The following is a 24,586-nucleotide window of genomic DNA, read 5'->3' as shown; positions in this document are numbered from 1 at the left end:
CCATATATTGATGAAATAAACATTTATGCGATTTTTGCCTCATTTCAATTTTCCAATTCAAAATTATTTTTAATCATCACTAGAGAAATTTATGTCTATTAAATTATTATATTTTCATTTAGAACTTATATACCTAATTAAGCGTTACCCATAAATTTAGCATTATTTTCATATTCAGGATTATTCCCTGTGACCGTCGCAGAATCATCGTCTACAATATGGTGGGGGTTAACATTTTTTTCATTATTTATTTACAAAGTACGCGATATACATATACAATATACGATATACAATATTATAGTCAATAATTTATTTACAATAATTCGCGATACCTCGTCACATCACGATCATCGCCAAAGAAAGCGCTCTATTATATCGAATAATTAGGCCTCTGTAACTTTACAATTTTTTTTCGTTTAATACAACCAGTTACATTTCTCCGTGTTCCACTTATCTCGAGATGCACTGACCTAAATCGTCACTAAACGTTGTTATTACATGAAATTACGGAACTATCGGCGGATAGCAAAAGACCTGAAGAATATCGCGATATTACCAATTTCTACTTTCATTTGACACGGATGTAGTGAGACTCATCGCAACGGGCAAATGAAATTTCCTATTAAATTAAACGTTTTATAAGACATCTCTCATTCTAATAATACTATTTAACGGCGCGAAATCTTAAAGACGTCGATACTAATACTATCAAGGAAAAACAGAACTGTTGCGAATAAAGTCAAAATTTGAGTATTATCCTTCAAAGGGGCGAGTCTGTTTGACAATCGATCGCGATCGAACTGCATCGCGAAGACTTCGAGAGTTAGATTCAAGTCTAACCGACGAAGGGGAAAGCCGGGTAAGGCACCGGCGGCGGATAATAGCCGGGATAGGCTGCTACTGTCGGCTGAACCGGCAATGTGGTGGTAACGTAGGTGGTGAGTTCAGTTGGTACGACTTTTGTGGAGAAGAGGGTGGTGTAGGCGGTCTTGGCGCCGAATGTGAGCTTCAGCACCCTCGACTCGGATATGGTGGCGAGAGTTTGGGTGATCAATGGCGCGCTGGTCACTGTGAACTGTGGCTGCTGAGGGAACAACGGCAGCTGAGGTACCTGCGGCACCTGTGGCACCTGCGGTGAGAGCACCGGGCTCAGAGTGGATGTGCCATACTCGTAGGACGTCCTGAAAAACAAACGAGATAAGATATCGTCGTAACAACAAATTGGAAGGAAGATACGTTAAAATAATTGTGACGTACAGTGTATTTGACATGCGAAAATGCGATATAATTTATAAATATAATTCTAGTTTTCCAGTTTTAATTTTCTCGTATTAAAGCGTGTGTAACTAATATATTGTTCTACCTTTATGCCTACACCTTGTATACGTAATTTGACAGCTGTCGGATCACCGTTCATGATCGTCAATTCATAAGTTCGCTTCGTCATCATTTTTGTACGTTTCGAAATATGAGAAACAAAAAAATTGTTGCAACCGTTTTGTGACCGAGTGTTTATTTATGGACCGATAGACATTCGGTGGACAATGATGATTGCATATAATTTGATTTTTCTTTCCCTATTCTTGTGAAATTTAAACAAATTTAGCGGATTATCATTAAATATTACAAGGATACCAACCTGGGCACAGTGCCAACTGGCCTGGATAACGTGGAGAAGACGGTGTTGCCCGCGTTCACCACGGGAATAACGTGCGACTCGTACAACGTCTCCAGAACGACCACTGGCCTGGACGTGGTGATCACCTGGGGCTGCGGCTGACCAAAGTATTTGAAGAGGGCCAACTGCTGGGCCTGCTCCGGAGTCAGCTGAGCTTCAGCACTGCTGCTGGTGACGACGTCGGTTTTCACCTTCGACGGCGACGCTGATCTGAATACGTCCAGGTCAGAATCAGCGTCGTTGTTGGGCACTACCACTCTCTTAGGCACGTCCTCGTCGTCACGATCATCTTCGCCGAAGTCCAGCTCGAGGTGCAGCTCGCTGCCGGCCTCGTCGAGCTTCGAGTTGAACTCGTTCAGTGTCTTGCTGGGAATGAACTGGTAGATCTCCATCGGAGGTAACGTCTTCGTTGCCGTTACCACACGCGCGATGTTGTACGTCTGCACCAGAGTTAGCCGGGTGGTGCTGTTACCGCCGTAGATTACTGGCAGCATGTGCGTCTTCAGCAACGTCTGCGTCGTCGAGAACGTTTCCGTCAGCGTCTCCAACGGCGGTGTCGCCTGGCCGGGATCCAACGAAATAGCCGGTAGAGTCGCAACTGACGAGTCCAGTGGTAGGCTGGACTCGTAGGCTGCTCCTGTGTTAGCGAGGATGTTCTCCGTTAACGGTTCCGTGGGTGAGATCGAGCTACTCGCCTCGGCTGTGGCGAAGGTCTTCTTGATCGTCGACGTCACCGTGATGTACCGGGTATTTCGTAGTGTACCCACCTGAAAGGGCAAGATATTTTAAATTGTTTGATTTTGCAAAATAGATATGGTTTAATCTTTAAAGTAATATTAAAAATTACCAAACATTATATAGACTATATATATATAAAAGAAGAAATGATTCATCTTGAAGCTTAAAAAATTCATCTCAAATCAAGGAAAATTGTAACAATAGTTATATTCTTAAGGTTTAATCGGGAGCTACCTGAAAGGCGTAAGGTGACTTGATAGTGGCGATCTCAAAGTACACACTGTCCTGGTCCGCCACGGTGGAGATCTCCACGTTGAGCGTCTCCACTGGCAGGATCTGTTCTCCGGAGTGCTGGTGATCTTGCACGGTCACACTAGCCACATCCTCGCTCTCGCTGGGGTCCAATTCGTCTTCGGTCAAGGATAATTCCTTCCTCTGAGCGTTGGCGATACCGCCGGCCGTCGATGCAGCGCCGACGGTCGCCGCCACTCTACCGTCGTCCAATATCGTCGCGAGCGATTCCGTTGTGCTCGGATTTTCCGTCGACGACGCGCGCAGTTCCTCATCGTCCACTTGCTTGCGAATCACGATCCTCGGCTTCGGCGTGGTCTTGTACGACCAGCGACCCTGGGTCCGAGGTAGCTTCACCTTGGGCACCGGCAGACTGGCCGTTGTCGTCGGCTGTTGCTCATTCTTCGACTTCGAGATCTGTTTGGAAGGCGAACCGGTGGACTGGCTGCTCGGTCGGAAACCGCTACGACGACGCGTAACTGGCGCCTCCGTGGTAGTCGTCGTCGCGGGGCGATTCCTGAAGAAAGGATGGCGCATTTTAGCAAGCTCGTTTCTCGCGAGAAGGCAAATCGTCTGGTAATTTTGACAGTAAGACTCGGGTTCGACGAGCGAAAGCGCTCACTTGAAATTGGGCCGTGCCGTCGTCGCACGATTCTTCCCGATCCTCGTTTGCTGCGGTTCATTACTGTCATAGTCCTCGGAGATCTTGTTTCGGAACTTGAGCCGAGGCTGACCGCCGGCCGAATGATGCCTTCGCGTCGTTCGTATTGGAGTGCCTGACATCAAATTTCAACGATATAGCTTTGTTTCCCAACACCACCATGTACTACACCCACTTTACCGACAAAAATTCTCTCACTACTTCTTCAATTATGAAATTATATTAGAGATAAATCTCAAGTACCTGAACTGCCTTTATCTTTACTTATACATTTATTAATTTCTCGACAGCAGTCAGTAATTCAAACCGAATTACTTTTTTGTCTTGAGAAGTGATGATGATTGATGGCACTCGATTCGAGAGATACGTACCAGAGGACGCGTCGAACAGCACCTCGAGTGGCAACGAAGACTCCTCCTGCTGCTGATGGGTCGGCGTAGGCTCCAGCTGGGGCTTGAGCTTGCCGTGCTGGGGTCCGATGGTCTTTAAGATGCGGTGAGTGTTCGATGGCCGGATCTTGCCTTCAGGGACAGCCGCTGCCGGCGCTGTCAGGATCCTGGAAGAGCTCTGCAGCACTTGGGCGTACTTGCCGTTAATATAAGTGCCGATCACGCTGGTCTCGTGCACGGTGGTCAGCCCGTCTTTCACGATAGTGCCGCCCAACTTGGTCACCAAGCCGGTCGGGTTCTCCTTGTCTCTTCGCGGCGTAGCGCGCGGCTTCGCGTGCGCTTTCGACGAAGGCCGCAGATTGATCAGCTATGTATTGTTGAGGGAAAAAAGAGATTGTTATTCGATTGATGCAGAAGTTCGTCCTATTCTTTAAAAATTCAGAAAAAAAAATATATATATAACATTTGCTTATTTTAAGATACAACAAATTAATTGAATATACGCCGATTTATTTGATGACGATGATCCGACATCTTCCCAGCAACTGCACGACCTCGTGCTCGTTCTGGGACTGTTTTTTGAGAAATTTCTGAGATTTCGGAGCGAAGAACTGATTCAAAAACGGAAGGAACTTTTGCATCACGACTCAAAATGTAGTCTAATAATAATATTTATATTTTGAAATTAAGGTTTGCTCAAAATTGTATTTTAGCAATCACTAAAATATACGATTTTGAGCAAACGCGGAGTACGATAAAATTTGTATAAATTATTCAGTTATTTAGTTCACGTCACACTTCTATGTCACACACAATAAATAATCGAGATTACAATCTTGCTGGAGCGAGATTTCCCTGGTATTTTACGATCGCAAAAGCCGCGCTGGAAAAGTATTGCGTTCGATACGGTCCGAGTGAAACCGATTTATCCGATGCGATCGGATCGACTTTCACGTGCCGATCGCTACCGCCGACAAGGAGTCGGCGCCGGGAGGGATCGGCTAGGAAATCGATTACGGCACGCGGAAAATTACGCCGACGCAATTATGTCGAATAATTTCACCGCGCGCGGTTTGCAGTGGTTTCGCGCGAGAGTTATATCGTGAAAGTCGCGCGGACTTAGTGATTGCGCAATTTTACAACAGAACCGAGAAGCGCACGATTTCACGCGACCTTCCCGCTTCCTCGCCGACCAGATGACCCATTTTTTACCGAGCGAGGGTACGTCGGGTAAGGGCGATTCGGTGTTTTCGTCTCGAGAAAACTCGTTTCAGTGCCGCCGCGTGCGAAATATTCGTCAGCAACGACAACGACGAGCCGGTTTGGCGACAATTAGCGGAACCGAGAAACCAGATTTCCCGATTTTTATACCCGTCGCCGCTGTGCCACGCGAAGATCAATGTCGCTTTCATAAACTGGATACTTGGTTCTCCAGTTCGCGTAGATCTGGCGTGGAAAATTACCCTTTAGTTCCTTCAACGTTAACGTGTTATTTCGGCGACCTCGATTTTCCTACCTTATACGTCTCGTCGATCACTTCTGTCGGTTGCTTCGAGAGAAAATCGTATTCCGGCTCGGCGAGGTTGTTCTTTACACCCGGTGTCTCATCTTTGGCGCGTATTTGAACGACCGACGACAGTACAGGCGTCTTTGTCGTCGTCTGCTTGCTTGTCTCCTGAAAAAGTCACATTGAGTATTGTACTCCCTTTACGATTTCAAGGAAAATCGCATTATAAAATCATATTCTATTAATGTAATATTGCATGTTGGTCCAACTGCATTTGGAATATGGCTCAGTGATTTCGTCTCCGTATCAGAATGGATACTTTTTTAGCATTGAGTGCGTCCAAAATAAGTTTTTTAGGAAAACCAGTATTTATTTGGATAAACCAATAGTAAATCATCTGAACAAGTTTGTCTGTTTAATCTGTCTTAATTTTTTCCACTTCTACTGTACTTTTTTTTTCTTTTTTCTCCTTTTTCTATAATATTTCATTTTCTATATCTTTATGCGCAAAATTTACCTATATATTTAATACTATTATGTATTAAAGGGACCTGCGTTTTCGTGAAAAAAAAACGAAATAAATAAATAAATAAAATCCCAATTAAAAATTATGCATTGTACAATTATACTTCGTATTATCTGAAAATGTCCTCCTCTCGCTTTTGAAAGGTTTATTATTTAATATTCAAGGGAAATGTATCGATATCCGAGTCTCACCTGGCTCTTCGTGAGTTTCGGTGCGGCGTCCACGGACGGGTTCACCACGTTTTGCTCGACGACAGAATTCACGACGACCTTCGTGCCTTTTATCTGCTTTTTCGTCTCACTCTGCGCATCCTGCTTATGCGTTTTGCTGGGCTGGATGTCAGGGGCATTCTTTTTCGGTTCCGTCGTCGGTGGTTTCGTGTGAATCGCTGGCGTGGTGGACGTGATCTTCTTCCCAGCGTCCGCCGCCCCTGGAACAACACAACAAACGACGCATTAGCATACCCGACGACTGTCGAGAATAAAAATCACCGTAGCCGAGGGAGTGGAGACAAAAGTAAAAAGAGCGCACAGAGGAGGACCAACACCCGTGTCCAAGGACTCGCCGAATACCTTTAGCAGAACTCCGCAGAAAAAGAGCTTAAAATGTACGTGAAAGTATTTCTGCACGGTTTCATGCGGATTATATAACACCACTGTGCTTCTTATGTTTCCACATTTTAATCACATCGTGTCGTTTTTGCTTTGTCTCGCCTCGCATCGTTCGTTCTATTATTCCGTCTCACGGCAATGAATTTTCACAAGCGGAGGTCGCGCGATTGATTAATTTCGGCGATGACGGCGCAGCCACGTTGCTCCAACGTGGATTCGCACCTACAAATACCATTGGTCGCGTTTTCTGGATCTACATCATTATCTGGAACAAAGGAGGAAGCGGACGAGAAGGTTTACGGCCGGTACGTGACGGGTGGGTGGGTTCAAAAGTCAAGGAGACGACATGACGAGCAAACAATGAGCATGATCTGTACGCGGGCCAACGCAGCGATATGCTAAAGAGATTGGCCCTCCTCGACGCACCTCGCCAAGGCTCTTACGTGCGTATACAGAGTACCCGGCGAGTGCTTCCAAGGTCTCGTCCGTAACTCGAGAGATCAGACAAATAGTGTCGACAGCGGCAAGCGTCGGTTGCGCTTGGAGGATGATCCTTCGCGTCATTCGCAATCGCATCAAACGATTTGCCGGAGAATCGAGTAGGCGTAATAATGTTGAAAGAAAACGCAATAACGCCTCGGGCGCAACTCCGACGGATAATTACTTCCCAGCGAAGAAGCTCCGATAATAATCTCTTTCGCGTAAAAATCCTTGCGCATTTCGGGCATGAGCGTACCTGGTGGTGGTGCGCTCTGGGGACTGAACACCATCACCGTGTTGCCGATGGTCGTGGTGAAGTCCAGGAACCCGTATACGGTTTGCGTGATGAAATCATTATTCGTGGACGCCGATTCGACCGCAGGTGCAGCCGCCTCCTCAGGATGGCTCTTGTAGACTTGCGCGGCAGACGCTGCAACTGCACAAGATTGTGAGCTCGCAAAATAATAAATAACGCTATCGAAGAGTCGATCGTAAAGGCGAAGACACGCATTTGCAGTTATAAGATAACAATGAAGCCCACTTCTCGCGAAAAAGATTCGCGTCTCATTTGCACAAATTAGCAAGAACCGTCTTCCTTGCTCGACAAAATACGACACGAAGAAAGAGGAAGATCTCGGAGCCCAAAACAGGAGCCGTCTTTTATTATCTAAAAGAATCTCTGCATTTGTCAGCGATGAAGTCATATCACTCACCGCAGGCTAGAGTTATGGCAAACACAAAGTATCTCGTTGTCATTGCGCTCAGTCTGATCTCATCCTACGTAGACGCATGAACCTGAAAGCACAAACATAAACGGAAAGGTCAACGTAAACGTTAAGGAATCGTCGTCGTTACACATCGGTCGCCCGTGCGTGCAATGCGTAAGCGCTAATATCCGGTTTGGGCGCTAATCGTTTTCCACGATCGTGAGAATCGAGCAACGATTCTCGGACGATCACGCAATTATCGCAATCGCTCATGATGCGAGTATATCTTCCGAGGTAAATAAAAAGGAAGAAAATAGAAAATAAAAGAGAATACTGATTACGTCAACCGACGTGCGAATATGACGTTAATTTATAAAGCACCGTTACTTCTATCCATCTCTCTTTCTCTCGCCTAACAGTTAACGGTTATGTAAAAAACACGACGGACACGAGCGTCTCATTAAAGATAACGTCTCGTCGATTATCCCGCTCACGTTCCTTTACGATAACTCGCAATTATCGAACCTCCTACGCGGGAGACCGTCCTCGGATTTGCATCTCCTACGGAAGAGATGTTCTCGCGATAGAAAGATCAGCGCGTTTCACATCACATGCGGAACAACAATGAATGCATCTGAATCGTCGGATTCTTGGGCGCCTTTCACGCAGAGGACAATCGATCGACGCGAGACACTGTTGCACCGTCGTGCAACGATGAATCTAAATTTATCAAGATTTTGTCAAGATTATTAAAAAAAATATTGATTTGGCCAAGAAATAAGTATCAATTTCAGACCGACGTGCGAGCGGTGAAGATTAAGAAGAGCGATGTCGCGCCTGTAAATAATCAAGTGTCGCAAGCAAAAATTTCCTCTTCGCCCGATCGCTATCTGGCCGAGCGGCATGGGCATTGTGAGGTGCGAGCTCGCTCGGGAAACATCCTGTATGAGGCAAACGCAGCTTTAACACAATCGCGAGCACGCGGTAACGCGCGTCCGACGAAATCATTACGTAACACGCGCGCACACCGTGGGTGGGTGTCGGTAATCGTTTAGCCCGAAACAATAGTAAAAGGCGCTTCCAAAGAGGCACGACCGGAATCCGTGATTTGAGATCGCGGATCGGGGCTGACAGTAACCTCGAAAGTGCGCTTTTTCTATTCCCGACAGTGCGTCGCGTGTGCCGTTACAGTGCGAACCGTTACTACTTCCAATCACCCGCATGGAGTGTCCAGGATCCATCGGAGGGACGTTGAAAAATATCGGTTTTGAAATCGGCCGGGGAAACCGTAGCGATCCGTGGAATATCCGGTGGGACACCCTTGAGAAAAAGAATCGGTATATTGAAATGATGTAACCAGTTACTGTTGCAATTTGCATGGGTAACTAGTTATAATCTTCCAATATATCGATTCATTTTCTTAACGGTAGCGCTTCAACTCGCGTGATCGCAGTGTGAAGTAACAATTTAAAAAAAGGAAAAAGAAATTTGATCGTCGATATTATTAATCTTCGACGTTTGATATCGATGTACCTCCGGATTCTACTTTAATTCCGCTGCGTCCGGCGGGAATTCGCACGACGCTTCGAGACGCTCGCCGCAGCTGAACGTTTTTTAAACGTCCGGCGATTTTCCCGAAGATGCAGAATGGCAATCGAGGAGTCGGCACATCGAGACGGGGCAACATCGCGGAATCCGAGCCCGCTCCTTTCACCCGTGTTCTCTCACGACACCGCGGCAGATATCTCGGCGAACGGCTGCGAGAACTGAAACTGATTGTGAGATTTAAAAAAAGGTTCGAGCACAACATAGCCGAGTGTGCTTCTAATGATAGGATACGCGGCGAATTATTGCGAGGCGAGGAGTTCGCGAGTATCGTTGCAACCTGTCGATTTATAGCCGATCGCACCGCGCGTTTGAGGGCTTCATCGTTATTATTTCATCGCCAATCGGAGTGATTTTATTTTTTTATAAAAAAGAAAACTACAATTCATCTATTATCTACGTTAATAGTAACGTTAATGTATAACGATAAGTAAAGCAAAAGAGATATGCACAGCTTGGGATTCTCATCGTTAATATTTAATCGCCAGCCAATCAAATTTAATGTTTTACAAGGAAAGAAAATCTTTATACGATTCATCTATCGTCTACATTAATAATAACGTTAATGTACAATGATAGAGAAAGCGAGATGTGCGGTTAAAGATTTTGCATCCAAGTTGCAAAATGTAATAACAAAGGTCGGGACGGAGCAGCCGAAAATAATCATTGCGAGAATTCAAGGTGTACGAGGTAATGATGGTGCTGATAAGTCACTCCTCGACTCCCGAAGGCGAAAAGGAGTGGCCCTACTCTCTCTCTCTCTCTCTCTCTTACTCTGTTCTACTGCCGTACGTATACGCGTGCGGAATGTAACAAACGACATGAACAAAAAGAAAATCGCTATGCCGCAACGCACGTATGAATCTCAATCGGGTATTCGAGCGATTCCGCGTAATTCTTTTTTTGCGATCGGAGTGGAACTGCGCGCATAAAGTTTATATTCGCGGATTTAAATTGAGTTGCATTTTCGCAGATTAAATCCTCGCGGCGCCTCGCGGGTATCGAGCTTCGCAGGCGCGGATCTCCCGATATCTCTTTCGGCAAATTAGCGACCTGCCAGACGAGATTGCACGTTAGACCAGCTAATTTATTGAGCTGTCGCAGCCTCACGTCCGTGTGCGTACGTTTCGTGGTCAAGCGTAATGATCGCCCGGCGGCCCCTGCGCCTTCGGGGAGCCACGAAATATGCTAAAAACCGGTCATCAGCGACGCGAACGGTATTCCCTACCGGTCGATCTGCCAAGATCACGGTCAGCCCGAGACCATCGACCGGGCCCGAGAGCGACCGCCCACGCATTCCACTCCGTTTTCGGTCCGATGTTACTTTTCCTCAGCGCGCGAAACTGCAACCGACTCGCAGCGTTTTCGCTCTCGATGCGTTTTCCGAATCGTCCTCGCTCGGAAACGAGAAGAAAACACTTGACACACGGTGTTCGCTTCGCTTTCGGACAGTTTCTCGCTCTTTACTTCGCTGATGTACCACGCTGATATAAATTAAATATACGACCGCTTGGCATAGAGTAATAACGTTGAAAAGGTATTAGCATATTCTTCTCATTTTTCCGAGTAGAACGAGTTTTTAATGCGATCTTAACGTTTTCACGAGGCACGCGGGATTCCCCAGCGAAATACGAGCGTGAAATTTCAGAGAGTGACAACACGGTGACACTATTTTTCTACATCTCGACCTCTCGGTGATTTTCTCGGACATTCTCACGCGACGGTTAAATCGCACGCGGAATAATGCACGGACGATAATTCCGACGCGAATTTGCGCATTTACGTCTGACGCAAGAACGGCGCAATCTCCTAGGCGAGCACGCACCTCCCAGCTAGACGAAGCGCGATCCTAAGTACACGAGCTGTCGCGCAGCCTCGTGGTTAAACGAACTCTGAGAATCGCCGGGAAAGCACTTTCCCATACGCCGTGCTGCGCTGCTGCTTCTTATTATTCTTCTTCTTTTTTTTTTCCACCGGTGGAAAAGGTTAACCCGAGGTGTATAGCGAGATATTGTTGCTCCTCGTTCCCAAGAAGAAACGCCGCCTTCGTTAATCCAGTCATTATTCTCTCGAAATATCGTCGAGCTGTCGCGTAACAGGTTCCGCGCTACACACAGCTTCCCTTCTTCCGGGTGTCTCACGGAAAAGTTGAAGATGTGAAATTTCCTTTTATTTCGGAGAAAAATCGATATATCGCGAATCTACACGCGCAGAATATAGTGAGCACAAAGATCAGAATTTCACTGTTTATTCGAATCGTAATAAAGAGAGTTTTCAACTTCCTCGTTGGTGGTAGGATCACGGCTGTCCGCGACCGTTTCGACCGGTCTTGTTGTGCTGATTTTTCACATCCATCTCGAGGACGACAATTTTTCTTCGGGACATCCCGTGGCCTTCTCCAGTTGGATTTCTTGCGATGATCCACGCTTTCTTGTAGGGATCATGCTAATTTCTCGCCCAGTATTTCATTCCTCCCGACTGACTGCTATCGATTTCTCGGCCGACTTCACCTCAAGATTGTCTCCGTCAAGAACGTGTTAGAAACACAGCAATGCTCTCCGAGTTACACAGCTAGCAAAGTGAAAGTGAAGCGTACTCCCAATTAATCTCGTCGTTCGCAGCTGTCGAAAGCATGTCGAGAGTGTTGAGAGGAAGGAACAGAGGACAATTACGTTAAACTAAAACAAATTACAACATTATGATACCAAACGCGCAATGTAATGAAGTCCATTTTATCGCTGGAAGCTGGAAGGGAAACGTCCGGATTTTCGACACGGCGCCGTTGCGAATGCCACCGTATTTTCTTGCTCTTAAAGATCTCGTCGAGTTAGACGCTCAATATCCGCTTCGAAGATTGCCAAGCTTAACCGCAAAACCGCGTCGGATTGGATCCCGTCATTAAACCGATCGCGCGTACTTGCTTGCGAAACCGAGAATTGTTCGCAATGTTCACGCGAGAACAAACGAGGGAGCGCGGAGATGATTATACCGGCGCGTACCTAGCGATAGCGAGCGTTTCGCGTTGACCTCCCCCGGTGCATCGGATTCGCATACAAACGGGGACGGACAGGTTTATTTTCGTGGATGACAAAAGTGTTGAAAATCTTACACGCATCCTTGAAGCACGGCTTTACGTTACATTACAACTTTCTTGTTTTGATTGTTCCAACATCGAAAACGTGCGGCCTGAACGCGCTAGCGTGAAACTTGAGCTTCAAAGTTTCGGGAATGAAAAGCGTTTCTCCCTATTTTTCCACAGATTTCTTGGTTTTTACTTTTTTTGTGGAAAAAAATAAGTGTTTTTAATTGAATGTGAATTTTTTCAAACAAAGTTTTGTTTTTCCCGAGAAACCGGGGAAATCCGCGGAAAAATTGAGAAAAAACGATTTCGTTCCGAAAATTAAAAATTATGTGTAAAACGCCCGATACTGCGTGTGTGTGTGTGTATATGCGAATACATAAATACTTTATATAGAATTTTAACTGTTACAGATTATTGGCCTGTTCTTTTTAGTTGAACTGAGTGCACTAGTTTAAGAAATTTACATATACTGAAACGTGAGAACCTCGTACTTTCGCTTCAATGTATATGTAAATTTCTCGAAACTAATGCAGCCAGTTTAGCTAAAAGCAACAGAACATACATATTTGCCGAAACAAAGTATGATTAAAATTGATTATAAGATATATAGTATTATGTATATCCTCGCAGCTGGAACTGTGAGACTCGCTTCATTAGCGGAATATTTTGTGTAACGAGCGTAATCGTCCGATAAAAATGCGAGGAAAGGAAAGAAGAAAATGGAACGATCGCGAAGTATCGCACATTGCCGGTCGGAGTCGTTTGAGATTTAGCAACAGGGTGTTTGAGAAATTTCCCTGCCGCTTATGGCGCAGGCAGCATGTTGCTGGTTATTTCTTAATTGCTTCCTGATCGGCGCGATCGACCCAGATCGATCCGGATTTTTCATTTCACGCAACGGACTTGAAGAAAAGGTCCATGACGGTAGGTAGGTAAAGAGGTAAAATGTAAAACTTATGGCCAGTCGGAAGCGGAAACTCAGTTTCACTCGGAAGCTTTGACGTTCCGCGATTATTTTACTTTCCACACAGCGCGAGTGGATACATAACGCGTATATACGCACTTGCACGCTCCCGTTCCCGCAAGATCATCGCGTTGGAAACGTAACCGCTGCAATCCTAATCGCGCTTATTACCGTGACGATGAACCGCGAGGCGTCTGAGGTTTTCGCGATTTCGTTCGCGAATTAAAAGGACACTGCACAATAAAAGATATGTAGAAAATAAAGAAAATTGAAAAATGTTGTGTTAAAAACGGCCCACTGAAATGTTGTGTTGCTTCAACATGGGGAATGTGTTTAAAAGTACACAAATATAATGTTAAATTGACACATTCACCTCGTCGACATATATTACACGTCTATAATAGAGACTGAGTAAGTGGTCTTGTCAACATATGCTGGCAAGGTGTTGATTTAACATTATACTTGTGTACTTCTTAACACATTCTCCGTGTTAAAGTAACACAAACTTGCAGTGGACCGTTTTTGACACAACATTTTCTACTATGTATAATACAAATCTATAATTATGGACCACGGAATTATAGAGCCTCAACCAACGAAATATAGAATTGTATACACAGATAAAATGAAATCACAGTTCCATACAACTGTACGGAACCGGGAAAGTAATGGAATGTGACAAAGCAAAATGAAACTGCGAATTCAAAGTCATCAATCCCGAGAGAGGCATGTAGAATCTAATGCATCGCATAAATAGCGATCCCGTGAATCTCTAGAATCAGATCGCACAGTCATACGGAATTTATTCTGCGTTACTCAGGGTTAACGAAATTGCGAAAGCCTATCCGCTCTATAATCACGCCCTTCGCGGTAATCTCACGGTGCATTATCATGGTTACGTGATTAGATCGGGGCGGTATTTGTATCGAGGTGAGCGAAACGGGAGCAGTGAACGTGCTTTCGCACGCACGCTGTCACGCGCGTGGACCACATTAAATCCTGTGGTCACGAGCAGGCGACGCACGTTGCACGTGTCGGATCAAGAAATATCCGCGTTAAACGGGGCCTCGTCGGCACGTGACAGGCCCTGCTTAGAAAGCAAGCTCAGTTTCTCAGGAATGTCCATTTAGCAATCGCTGCTCCCTGACTGGCCCCGAATGGAAACGCAGCCACGATCGAATAAGCGCAAGTTGGAGGAACGATACCAAGTCGGGGCGTCGAATCCTTACTGATTCTTTTACAATACCGCTACTCAACACCGAGATATATTCAGGTACTAAGCGATGTTATGAAACAAACGAATTTTCTTTAACAAGTCGAGTTACGAGTATCGACTAGGGCTGGTGTTTTCTTCCGAAGGCTTTGGCAATCGAATTTCGAAAATATCGAAGCTTTGAAACATCGGAATTGTAAGATTTTTTAAATGTAACAAATGTCGTTTGAACCTCCTACTAAATCTCAATAATTGGCCCGTCAGATTTGTCGGCAAAACTTGGAAATAACAGGTGAGTTTAGTTGTTTTAGGATGGTCGCGGCCAAGTCTGCTGTCGCCGAGACGAATTCTCACTTTTTGTCAATCTTACTTTAAGACGTAATCAATAATCAAATTGACCAACCACGGTCGTTTATTAGGAGAATAATCAATCGTGGTTAATTTGCTTATTGTTTACATCTTAATGCAAGCAAGAAGCTAAAAAAGAAGTCACATCGCGAGATTACGGTGACTCTCGCTACTTTCGGGCACACCCTATACGTCAGGTATACCAAGCACGTAAGATAACGCAATGCACGAGATATCCCAATTACAACCGGGAACCGGTGCAAAGATGCCGTAGGGAGTTTATAGAGACGGTGCAAACAGTTGTTATGTTTACTTTCACTTGAATCTCGTTCAGTTTTACGGCTAAGACATACGGCACGGCCTTCCGTATACGTCATGTATTCACGCGCGAGAAATGTATGTATCGAAAGTGAAGACGACGAAAAATTAACGATGTCGATAACTTTCTATGAATATTAATCAGCTCGATACGCATTTTGATTTTCTATAAGCGTGTGTGCTCGTTTTCAAACCCGTCGAAAGCTGTACGGCTTTGGACGTCTTGACAGCAAGAGTCTCGAGTGAAAATTGAAAGTATAATGACTAGGCGACAATTTAAGAAAAAATACTTTGGCAGTCAAGTGTATATTAGTTGGCGAATACGTTGCGAGTGCTCTCTTTAATCGTGATTAAAAGTCGAAAGCGGCTCGAGCTCGAAATTTCGCTTCGGGTGATTTCGCCGTTCTTAGCCGCGGCCAAGATTATTCATCGTTATGCACTGCCACATCGGATGCAAGTGAATTCCCAGGCGTATCGTGAGACGAGGATGACATTCACTCGTCCATTTACGGCGTCCAACCGTTAACTATATTTCTATGATGCAGACACGTGTGCCTCGCAGAATATTCACATAGACGAGATTTTAATTAATAAAGCCGAGAGAAAAAGAGAGAGAGAGAGAAGTCATGTTCCGAGAACAATGAAAGATCAGTAAGTTACGAGTAGAATTATAATCGAATGAATTTTGCGGAAAGATCGATATTTCCTTTCTCCGTATTCATACTCGTAACATGAGAGAGTTAAGCGAAATAGTTGTCGGGCTTACTTTGTAACAATTCGAAAAAAAAGTTGAATTCGAATCACCTTTTCCTCGTGTATTAAAGAAAAAGTGGGCTTGGCTGGTAGTATTTCTTGCCTCTATTGAAAGTTTGCGCAACGCCGCGGATAAAAATTCGACCCGGTGTTTCTTCCTGTTCCTAGCTGAATTAAGATCAGAAACATCGTCACATTCGTCTCTCTTCCGTATAAATTGAAACGCTTAAGACGCGGACGAATACTCTCTCGCGGCCGCGTTGCGAGTCGCGCTTTCTCTCGTATTCACAGCTTCTATATGAAAGTAACACGATTCTTATTCATTAGTCGCTTCGACCGCTGCACATTAGTCTGTCCTCGAACATCTCTCGCGTTGTGAGAAAAACGGGGTAACCGTATAGAATAGAGAAAAACGGGGTAACCATATAGAATAAAGAAAACACAAAACAATCACTATTCGCGTGATCTAATAAGAATTCTCAGCTCATAATGTTATGTTATCACAGATTATAAATTAAGTATTTTGATCGGTAAGTTAATATCAGCCAAGATGAAATAAATTCTGATTATATATGTTACATCAAATCAATACTTAAAAATGGAAAAATATCGAACGATCCATTTAAGTAAATTTAATTTCCATTTCACGACATTTAATTATATGATAAAATGTAAAACGTATATTTTGCTATTTTTCTCTGACGAAATGAATGATTTGTGCATCTTATTCTCTTATCACTGGCAATTATTGTACAATTCCTTTCGAAATTGACAAAAGAGGGAGGGAAATCTATTGGTCTTTTTTTTACATACCAGATCGCGCGGAACCGCGTTACCCCCGGGAATGGGCTCGATCTTTTTAGAGATGCTCAACGTGACGACTCGTTGACGACTACGCGATGCACGACGATCGACATGCCAGCTCTCAGCTCGCCTCGTACTGACTGCGCGGGACCCACAGTGCGAGCCCCTGCAATCCCGCGGCTTTCACTTCGCGAGTAACCGCTTTGCGGTACTTGCCGCGTCTGGCTACGGCACCTTCGCCGATCGTTGATAAAGATATGGCGCGATTCGATCCAGCAAGACCGCGCGCCGCTATCCCTATCGGAGAGAGAAAGAGAGTATATCAATATTCGAACACTTCCTCGTATAAAAATATTCGAGTATCTCGTGTGAGATTCAGTCGTATTTAATCGTGCGATATAAATAGTCGCGCATATATGGTGAATTCAGAGATTTGAAAAGAAGTCTAATTTTCGTCAGTTTACTATACAGGTGTTTGACGTCGTATGTGAATATTAAGGTGTATAACGTGACTATCTTTTTTCTTAATATTGGTAGAAATGAAAAAAGAAACGATAAAACTCAGCTCTAAGTGTCACTATCCGCACGAGATGCTCGGATACTTTGTAACAGTACAAGCATGTTCTAGTACCTTGTGAGATTCAATAACGTTCCATTGTGTTGGAAATACTTTGATTATACACGCAATGCAATGTGTGTTGTTACAGCAATGCAAGATTATTGCGACTATTGTAAGCTATAAAAAGTTCATAACACGATTATCGCAACGATTGCAGGATTCTGCGGAATTGTTTCACAATAAAACATCGTGGTAACACCACGTATCCTAATTTAATATATGTACAATTTTTTTTTAATAAAAACCTACATTATATGTATATTTTCAATCAATATGATGACTGATATATAAAATGAATTAGAATTGTAAAAAAGACTTGCAATATGATTCGTGTTTATAAATAATTATGGAAAAGTTTTCAGTAGGAGTCGTCGTCCTCTTCCTCAGTAGGAACATCTTCCCGGTGTTGATTTGGATTCCATCGACGCCACAATAATTCCCTCACGGTAAATTCAGAAAGTATTTCGGGACTGGTCGTGCTGATATCCTGAGATACAGATGACGGCCATAAAACTTGTGCGAAAAGTATCTCCTGCAGATATTTCAGAAAAATTCATTGCGATTATTTATACACACGTGCACAGATATATATTTTAACCGTGTTATATTTATAATAGATGTTTATGTACATGTATTTACCTTCGCGGCAGTTTCGGACAGCCTTTCCAATCCGAATAAACTATTCCATGTAACGGATCGATTGGATGCAGGATCTAAAATTAACGAGTCCGCATCCGCAACTTCGACTATGACAATATAAGAAGCGTGATAAAAGGATGGTCCTTCTTTATAAAGCACTAAAACATTAACAAACATTTTAGAGACAGATATAACACAGCATTTGTATTAAAAAAAATCTTTTTCAGAAGAAAAATTACATTTGATATTTAAATAATTCTCTCTAATAAGAGAAAGGAAGATAATTATAAAAATAATTTCCGTTTTGCTGACATGTTTTTGGAAATTCTTGCGATATAAGCAACATTTAAAAACCTTAAATAGAAAAATAAAATAGGATAAAATAGAGAAGATAAGAAAATTTAATAGTATATTTACAAGACGCATGTAATAGATACTAACAAAAATCGCCACCATATTTAATACCGGACTTGACTATCCATCCTTTACTCCTGTAATAATGGTAGACTACATATTTCTGCAGGAAGTCTGATTTCTCCTTGCAAAAGTATAGCCAAGCGTTATTAATATCAAGTAGGCTACCGTCGAAATGAACTACTTGCAAGCAACCTAATCCGAACATTAGAAAGAAGGTTTCCTCGAATGTGAGATGCAGAGTCTCGCGAACAGGAAAACCTTCAGTCTCGATTCTTGGTTTGATATTCTGCAGGTAGTTTTCAGTCGTTTCCGAGTCGCTGTCCGGCAGAACCAATACATTTCCGTGAAGATTATTGTCGTCGTTCGCGCGAGCGTCTCCACCTTTGAAATCGTAATATGCAGCATATGCGTGAGAGGAAAAATAGATCTAAAAGTCTATCATAAAGAGGAAAAAAAAGAAGATATTGACATAATCACCCTTATTGGAGTCTCTGTTAATGATTACGCATATGTCGTCCTCTTCTGCAGAATCTAGTACAACTTCATCAACTTCCACATCTTTCGTAGTAACTTCGTTATTCTGCTCCTTCTCGTTGTTGACAATGGAATTCGAATATATTTCAACAACTTCATCGAGTTTTTCTTTCTGACTATCCGTGACGTTTTCATCTTCGCATTGTATATCCATTTTAGTATCTGCAATTGCATCACTATATTTTATTATGTACTTCATAATACCTGTTCTTCTTCTTAAGTCCTATTTGCTTCTTGTAGCAGAAGCGTGGTGACCTCTCTCATATGTCTGTGCTGGCGCACATTGATTATACACAAGCATATGAGATCTAGTTTTAATACCGGTTCCAAACTGCAAATTATTTTCGAGAGAGTTTTCTTAGCAAGGATACTCTCGGTGGTTTGCCAATGCCTTCCGAGAAGAAACATAAGCGTAAATATATTTTCGCTTCTACCGGGATCAAATCCGGGAGACCACTATAGCATAGTAGACCAGTGCACTGTCTGCTATGCCATGCTCGCGCTCAAATATACTTGTATTTTAGGAGAAAAAGGATTAATGTGCATATTTTCAGTTTTCAATAAGTCTTAGAATTTATAGACTTTTATAACTAAAATTCTAAAGAAATAGACATTAGTCCTTTTTTTTCAATATACAATATATATTTTATATCATTGCATATGTTTAACAACATACTTTAATTCATACCTTTGTAATTGGAAGCAGAAGTTACATTTAACTCCTTTATCTCTTTCAGCCATTCTTGTCTGCGAAGCCATTGTCTGTTCCGAATAACTGGTGGTGCTCCATATCTTGCTTTACCAAAATTAGGGTAACTGCGTGACAATGATCCTTTGCCGAAAAATCCCTGTATATAAGTATTTATTCTTAGCTGTTGCAGATATATGGAAAATTAATTTAATAAAAGTTATCCTCACCATAGAATGTATTGCGTTAATCTCTTCAGGTTCAATTATGCATGTGCCCACATCTGTCAAATGAGCCGTATATACTGGCCATTCATCTGATGCATTTAATGGAATAGGAAACGGTAATTGTGGCTTCAACTTCACTCTTTTCTTTTTCTTTGGTGGTTGCAGATTCATATTTAATTTCTACAAATAAAATTATTAACCCAATTAACATTAAGAAATCTTAAGATGTCTTTTAAAAAATAAGATGTCTAAAGAACGTTTATGAGACGTTTTTTACATGTTGTTTGGGAAATTTTTAATTATATATATATCTATTACAATTTATAAGTATTGAGAGAGATATTTAAACATTTACGTACTACAAGAATTAATGAAATATCAAATAAAATAAATATTTGACTCATCGAGATAAGAAAATTAGGTTACCCAATAAATTTCAAATTACTTTTGATATGAAATAAGTAAATCAAAATATATATTTCAGACATAACACAAAACGAAGAAAATATACAGTTCATTTCATTATATCTAGACTATCTTCAAATATCAACAGATTTTTACCTCTTTTAAAGAGACAAATTTGATAACAGCGTTGATACCTGTTGTTTAATTTGCTGAAAGTCAGGTTAAGATTAGGTCTGTTCTTTACAATTGAACTAAGTTGCACTATTTGCACTTAAAATGAAATATGTATGACATTCGTTAACAAATCATAAAAAGCTTAAAGTTTTCTCTTTAAAATGCCTGTATCACATTTTCGAATCAAATAATTTTTCTCTCTGAAAACTCAACTGAAAGACGATGTTTGAAATTAAGCGGTCGCTATTTTTCGTTTAACTCAAAATATCTTAACGAAAATTAACAACATTAATATAGCTAATATGGTTAAAAACTAGAGACTTCAAGCTTTAAAGTGCTTCTTGAACGATCTCGATAGCATCTTTATTACGAAAGTTACAGCTTGTTAAATTTCGTCTATGTTTTATTACCATGGAAAGTATATCTGACCAGCCCTCGAGTCATACTACTTGAGAAAGTACTTCCGGCTCCATCGTTTAGTCATATCACGACCTCGGTTTCTCGTTAAGTATAATGGCGACTCGTAGCGGAGCTTCTGGAATTAAATTACAGAAATAACGGGTCTAATAATTCCATAAACCCATTATGTTAATAATATACTCACTACGAAATGGTGGGTTTACGGAATTATTATTCATATAATATTTATTTTACTTAAATATAAATATAAAGCTATTTAGAAATATAGTCTTCAGTTAAGATTATTAAAAAAAATTAAAGGAGAAGTAGCTTTAGGTTTAGGTTTTTCTTTAGGTTCATCTTTTCCATGTTGATTATCTTCTCCCTTTTTTAATGGAAAAATGCACTGGATCAACCAGATTATTCAATTAGTTCGTTATCAACGAAGATACGATAATTATTCCTAAATTATACAAATAGAACGGAGACTTGAGGATTGATAGATGTCACAGTTCTTCAAATATCTTTCATGTTGCTTATTACGCAGCTATTTCCAACATTTCTGCTATGTCGACGATCTTTTCGCGCGGTTTTCCTAACTGCTTGCCCCGCTCGCACTCAACTTGATCGATCTTCTTCCAGTCACTGTAAGATACGACCTGTACACCCTTGGAGTCCAGAATCTTTCGTAGACCATCCGACCCCGCCTTGTTCTCTTTCGTAGACTCTTCCAATTCCTTACAGATCAATTTTCCGACTTGAAAAGCACTTGTCATGGTCGATAGGATGACGCCTACCGGGCCGGTCGCTGCCCATCCGGTACTATAGAGGTTTCCCTCGACTTTGCCGGCAACGTTTTCTATACGTCCTTTCTTTACGTCGAACGGAATCGAATTATCGATTCGCAAAGATTTATAGCCGATGCTACGTACAGCTAAACCACATGCGATCTCCTCGATTTCGCCAGTCGACTTAGCCATCTGATTTTGCATCGTGTCCCCTTGTAGACAATTGACGGTCAGACGGATGCTCTTCACGTGATCCGCACCAAGAAATTCCAGTGGACTTCGTAGAAAGATGGGGTGTAATTCTTTGGTATGCGCCGAATCAACCTTTGATTCTTCTAAAGATTTCAGCATAAGCTCTGTCAGTCTTTTCCGTGGTCTGGCCAAGGTTGGCACGATCTCCTGTACGCCCGTGAAATCCTGTGGTCGCCAGACAGTCTTCATATTCTCCAGTTTGATGAGCTCACGCAGCTCCGCGATTGTAAACGCCACCTGCAGCGGTCCTCTTCGTCCGATCATGCTGACTTTTCGTACTCTGCTTTGAGATAACTGTTCTAATGCATAAGACGTGATATCGGTATTCTAAAAAAAAAAAAGAAATAAAACGAAACAAAACTTTAATAAAAAAAATCAGTTAAAATCGTATCTTAATTGTGAATGCGATATCGTCTTAATAAAATTCGCACGGCACAGACATAAAAAAAAGTTAAATATTAACTTAGAAATTGTTGAAAACTCAATTAATAATCACCTTAAGTTTATCGATTGGCGTTAAAAGAATCCTCGTAATGTCCACGGCTACATTACCCTGACCTAAGACAACTACTTCCTCTGTATCCAAATTTATTTTTAGATCCTTGTCAGCTGGTACTCCATTGTACCAACCAACAAAACGCCGGCCTGACATAACATTCTTCAAATTTTCACCTGGTATACCGAGCAGTTGGTCTTCTTGGGCCCCGAAGGTCTGAAATAACAATATAAAATATAAAGGATAATTATCTACATGAAGTAATTTATTGTCGTTATAATTAATCAATATAAGAATGGAAATATTTATTGTATAACTTAACCAATTAAATAAGAGTATGATTCTGGGCTGTATATACGAGGGTTGATCCAGAAATAAGGTTCCCATCAATTTTACAAATAGACAACATTGTTTACTCTCATAGAAATTTACATCGTTGGAAAGATGAAACTTTGCTCTATTTTTCTACATAATCGCTATCTTTTTCTACGCATTTTTGTAGACGGTGCTCCAATTTCTGTATCCCAATGTCGTAGAACTCCGCCGCCAACCCGTTGAGGAAGCGTTTCATCTCTTCTTTGACTTCATCGTCGCTCTGTGCAACACTGAGAAAACTCAGGCGAGCTATCCAGAACCGCCGGCGAGGACGACTGACAGCCGGTGTAACGCTGCTTCACGACAACGCACGACCTCACGTCTCCCGTCAAACCCAGGAACTTTTGACACACTTAGGGTGGATTGTCATGCCCCACCCACCTTACAGTTCGGACCTCGCGCCTAGTGATTACCACTTGTTCCCCAAGTTAAAGGAACACTTGGGTGGTCAACGCTTCCGGAGCGACGATGAAGTCAAAGAAGAGGTGAAACGGTTCCTCAACGGGTTGGCGGCGGAGTTCTACGACATTGGGATACAGAAATTGGAGCACTGTCTACAAAAATGCGTAGAAAAAGATGGCGATTATGTAGAAAAATAGAGCAAAGTTTCATCTTTCCAACGATGTAAATTTCTATGAGAATAAACAATATTGTCTATTTGTAAAATTGATGGGAACCTTATTTCTGGATCAACCCTCATACATACCAGTAACACAGCATCATAAAGTTCACGTAGTTGAGGGACGCTGACATCTACGCCGATGTTAATATTGCCTAAGAAGTGCACGCGCGGATCAATAGCCGTTTTGTGAAAAGTGTTAATGACGTTCTTGACTTCCGGATGATCCGGAGCAACTCCGAAACGCACGAGACCGAAGGGGAGCGGTAGTTTCTCCAGTATGTCGACTTTCACGTCATTCAACTGTGAAATAATAATATTGTATTAATGTTATTTCTATATAGTTTTGTTTAATATATACGTATTTGATACTCTGTACTAAAGATTTTTAATTTTAGGATGAATTTATCGTCGTATTATCATGGTCATGTTTTCAAATAGAATATTTATATTTATTTATTTAATATTACTGAGAAAAACAATATACTGTTATTAGTAAAAGAATCTCAGAAAAGTAAGATAATATGAGCAACTTCCTCTCATAATTAAAGTAACACTCTTTTTTCTAATAAAAAGGTCAATCTATATCAATTTATATTACATGTTGGTACCTTCAGCAATTGTTTAGCCGCGTAAAAGCCTGCTGGACCTGCTCCGACAATGCATACTTTCGGTATGCGCTGCTCAGTGGAGAGCATGCGTATGGAGTTTATTATAAGGTTGAATCTCATCGGCACAATTTATGTTGATCTAAAATGTGTGTTAGATTTTTAGCTGCGATTTATCTATCAAACAAGGGTATGCAGCCGAGACCTCGCATAACGTTGTTCTGCGATTCGTACAAAAAATAGTTTCTTTTAAAAAGGTCCGAAATCGGAATCTCGGTCACGGTATTATGCATTCAAACATGAGATGTATTCTGAGACGTGCTTGCTCCCGTTTGATCTACGCCATGAGAACCACTACAACCCACAAGTACGACACATGCTTCAGTTAGAGAAATAATCTGGAATTATTTATTAGTGTACGTTATTCGTCGGTCGTTAAATCATCGCAATGTTGAAAAATTACCAAGGACTATAAATTAAATACTAGCGAAATGATTGTCTTTGATTTCATTAAGAGGAAAAATCAGATTTCTTCGTCACGCATGTTGAAAGTCAATCTTGAAGAAAACTATTAAAAATTAATTACCATGATTATATATATACTTGAAGCGGAATGCTACCGCATGTCTAGATAATAATCCTACAAAATAGAAAAAAAGAAATTTAGGGAA

At 42.1% G+C, this 24,586-nt stretch overlaps 4 protein-coding genes across 6 annotated transcripts; all 4 read right to left on the bottom strand.

Moving 5' to 3' along the window:
* Window positions 1-96: 96 nt before the first annotated feature.
* Window positions 97-17,650, bottom strand: LOC106747099. Of its 2 annotated transcripts, XM_014624381.1 has the most exons (11): window positions 17,307-17,650; window positions 16,685-16,972; window positions 7,595-7,676; window positions 7,138-7,317; window positions 5,982-6,220; window positions 5,274-5,432; window positions 3,740-4,124; window positions 3,330-3,483; window positions 2,651-3,224; window positions 1,640-2,445; window positions 97-1,181 (listed from the first exon to the last, which is right to left on the bottom strand). In XM_014624381.1, the coding sequence occupies exons 3-11, from the start codon at window positions 7,635-7,637 to the stop codon at window positions 836-838; spliced, it is 2,886 nt and encodes a 961-aa protein (XP_014479867.1). In that variant the 5' UTR covers window positions 7,638-7,676; window positions 16,685-16,972; window positions 17,307-17,650; the 3' UTR covers window positions 97-835. The 2 variants fall into 2 exon arrangements, with proteins under 2 accessions (XP_014479867.1, XP_014479868.1); XM_014624382.1 differs by lacking the exons at window positions 16,685-16,972; window positions 17,307-17,650 and adding an exon at window positions 9,122-9,311.
* A 2-nt stretch (window positions 17,651-17,652) lies between these two features.
* Window positions 17,653-18,110, bottom strand: LOC106747097 (tRNA-splicing endonuclease subunit Sen2). The gene is made up of 2 exons (XM_014624378.1): window positions 17,934-18,110; window positions 17,653-17,826 (listed from the first exon to the last, which is right to left on the bottom strand). The coding sequence occupies exons 1-2, from the start codon at window positions 18,108-18,110 to the stop codon at window positions 17,653-17,655; spliced, it is 351 nt and encodes a 116-aa protein (XP_014479864.1).
* LOC106747101 (tRNA-splicing endonuclease subunit Sen2-like) lies at window positions 18,000-20,458 on the bottom strand. The gene is made up of 7 exons (XM_014624385.1): window positions 20,361-20,458; window positions 19,803-19,979; window positions 19,573-19,732; window positions 18,828-19,046; window positions 18,516-18,731; window positions 18,375-18,424; window positions 18,000-18,091 (listed from the first exon to the last, which is right to left on the bottom strand). Exons 2-6 carry the CDS (start codon window positions 19,968-19,970, stop codon window positions 18,408-18,410), a joined length of 780 nt encoding a protein of 259 aa, XP_014479871.1. The 5' UTR covers window positions 19,971-19,979; window positions 20,361-20,458; the 3' UTR covers window positions 18,000-18,091; window positions 18,375-18,407.
* Window positions 20,459-21,145: 687 nt separating this feature from the next.
* On the bottom strand, window positions 21,146-24,573 carry LOC106747100 (NADPH:adrenodoxin oxidoreductase, mitochondrial). Of its 2 annotated transcripts, XM_014624384.1 has the most exons (5): window positions 24,238-24,573; window positions 23,919-24,057; window positions 23,395-23,610; window positions 22,314-22,529; window positions 21,146-22,144 (listed from the first exon to the last, which is right to left on the bottom strand). In XM_014624384.1, exons 2-5 carry the CDS (start codon window positions 24,036-24,038, stop codon window positions 21,317-21,319), a joined length of 1,380 nt encoding a protein of 459 aa, XP_014479870.1. In that variant the 5' UTR covers window positions 24,039-24,057; window positions 24,238-24,573; the 3' UTR covers window positions 21,146-21,316. The 2 variants fall into 2 exon arrangements, with proteins under 2 accessions (XP_014479870.1, XP_014479869.1); XM_014624383.1 differs by having other exon boundaries at window positions 23,919-24,573.
* Between the last annotated feature and the right edge of the window lie 13 nt (window positions 24,574-24,586).

This window comes from Dinoponera quadriceps, unplaced genomic scaffold (genome assembly GCF_001313825.1).
Source record: "Dinoponera quadriceps isolate SergipeBrazil2010 unplaced genomic scaffold, ASM131382v1 scaffold2138, whole genome shotgun sequence".
NCBI lineage: Eukaryota > Metazoa > Arthropoda > Insecta > Hymenoptera > Formicidae > Dinoponera > Dinoponera quadriceps.
The sequence above is the reverse complement of the archived record's forward strand: the minus strand, read 5'-3'. Positions and strand labels throughout refer to the sequence as shown.